The 1,128-nt window shown below is 63.7% G+C and overlaps 1 protein-coding gene across 1 annotated transcript in view; it reads right to left on the bottom strand.

The window, feature by feature from the left end:
- NOM1 (nucleolar protein with MIF4G domain 1) overlaps positions 1-432 on the bottom strand; it is a gene marked incomplete at its 3' end in the record, with an annotated part of 16,106 nt that extends 15,674 nt beyond the window's left edge. Inside the window, exon 1 of the mRNA XM_025044912.1 lies at positions 405-432. Within this exon, the coding sequence (XP_024900680.1) occupies positions 405-432 (28 nt within the window). The remainder of the gene's footprint in view (positions 1-404) is intronic.
- Between the last annotated feature and the right edge of the window lie 696 nt (positions 433-1,128).

Here is a 1,128-nt window from a genome sequence, read left to right on the forward strand (position 1 = left end):
GCGGGCGGCGTCCCCTGCTGGCGGGAGGGCGGCAGCGCAGGGGACCGCACCGTGGCAGGCGCACCTGCCTGCTCTCAAGCCACTTGGTAATCGGCAACTTCGTGGCGAGTCACGAATGCATTCTCGCTTAATACGCGAAAACCCGGCCGCTTATGGTGCAGAGGCCTCTTCGCGTCACGCCGCATAAGTAACCGTACTTCAGACGTGGGCGCGTCCCCCGCGGGCGTAGGCGCCCCGCTGCGTCCCGCGCGTGCTTGAGCGGGATCTTCACGCGAAGCTGGCTGTTCCCAGGCTTGTTTCCCGCTCAGCCTGAGGCCTCAGTTCTCACACTCTACGGCGTCAGGGGCGCCTGGTCTCTCCTGGGACGGCGTCCCCCGATTTCTCCCTCTGTTGATGGACTGTACCGGGATGAATTAGCATCTCCAAATCCATCACGGGAAATTGGGAACGTGACCTTATTTGGGAATGGGGTCTTTGCGACGTAATCGAGTTAGGAGGTCTTTCCGGACTGGGGTGGGCCCGAAAGGCAATGGCAGGTGTTCTTAGGAAGAGGGGAGTTTGGACGCACAGGCAGGGAGAAGGCCATGTGACGGGGTCGCAGAGATGGAGGAGATGCGACTACGAGTCCGGGTCCCCAAGGGTTGCTGGCCACCAGCAGAAGCTAGGGAGGGACCTCGACAGGTTCTCTGTCTCCTGAGGTCCTGGCGAGAAGTGCGGGGGAGGAAGGGACAGGGGAGCAGCCCGCAGTCCGGAGGGGCGGGGGGGGGCTGTGTGTGGGGAGGAGGGCTGCGGGGCTCCGGCCTGCCCAGCCTTCCTGGGGCCCGCCCCGCCCGTGCCCCTGTGGGGCCGGCGCTGATTCCCGCCGCCCTGGCTGAGGATGAGGGACAGGCAGGAGCGGGGGTGAGGACTGTCCCCACCTCCAGTGCTGCAGTCGCTCTGCGCTCTCGCGGGCGCCCCCCACCTTTCCAGGAGTCTGTCTCACTTCCGTTGTCACAGCCTGGAGCCCATTCTCTCATTTGGTCATTTCTCTGGGGCTCACTGGGGGGAGAGAGTCACCCTTGCCACCACCCCATTTAACAGGAGCCAAAGAGTTAAGTGCATTTATTTGTGCATGGTGCACACAGCAGC

Source organism: Pteropus alecto, unplaced genomic scaffold, assembly GCF_000325575.1.
Source record: "Pteropus alecto unplaced genomic scaffold, ASM32557v1 scaffold320, whole genome shotgun sequence".
Taxonomy (NCBI): domain Eukaryota; kingdom Metazoa; phylum Chordata; class Mammalia; order Chiroptera; family Pteropodidae; genus Pteropus; species Pteropus alecto.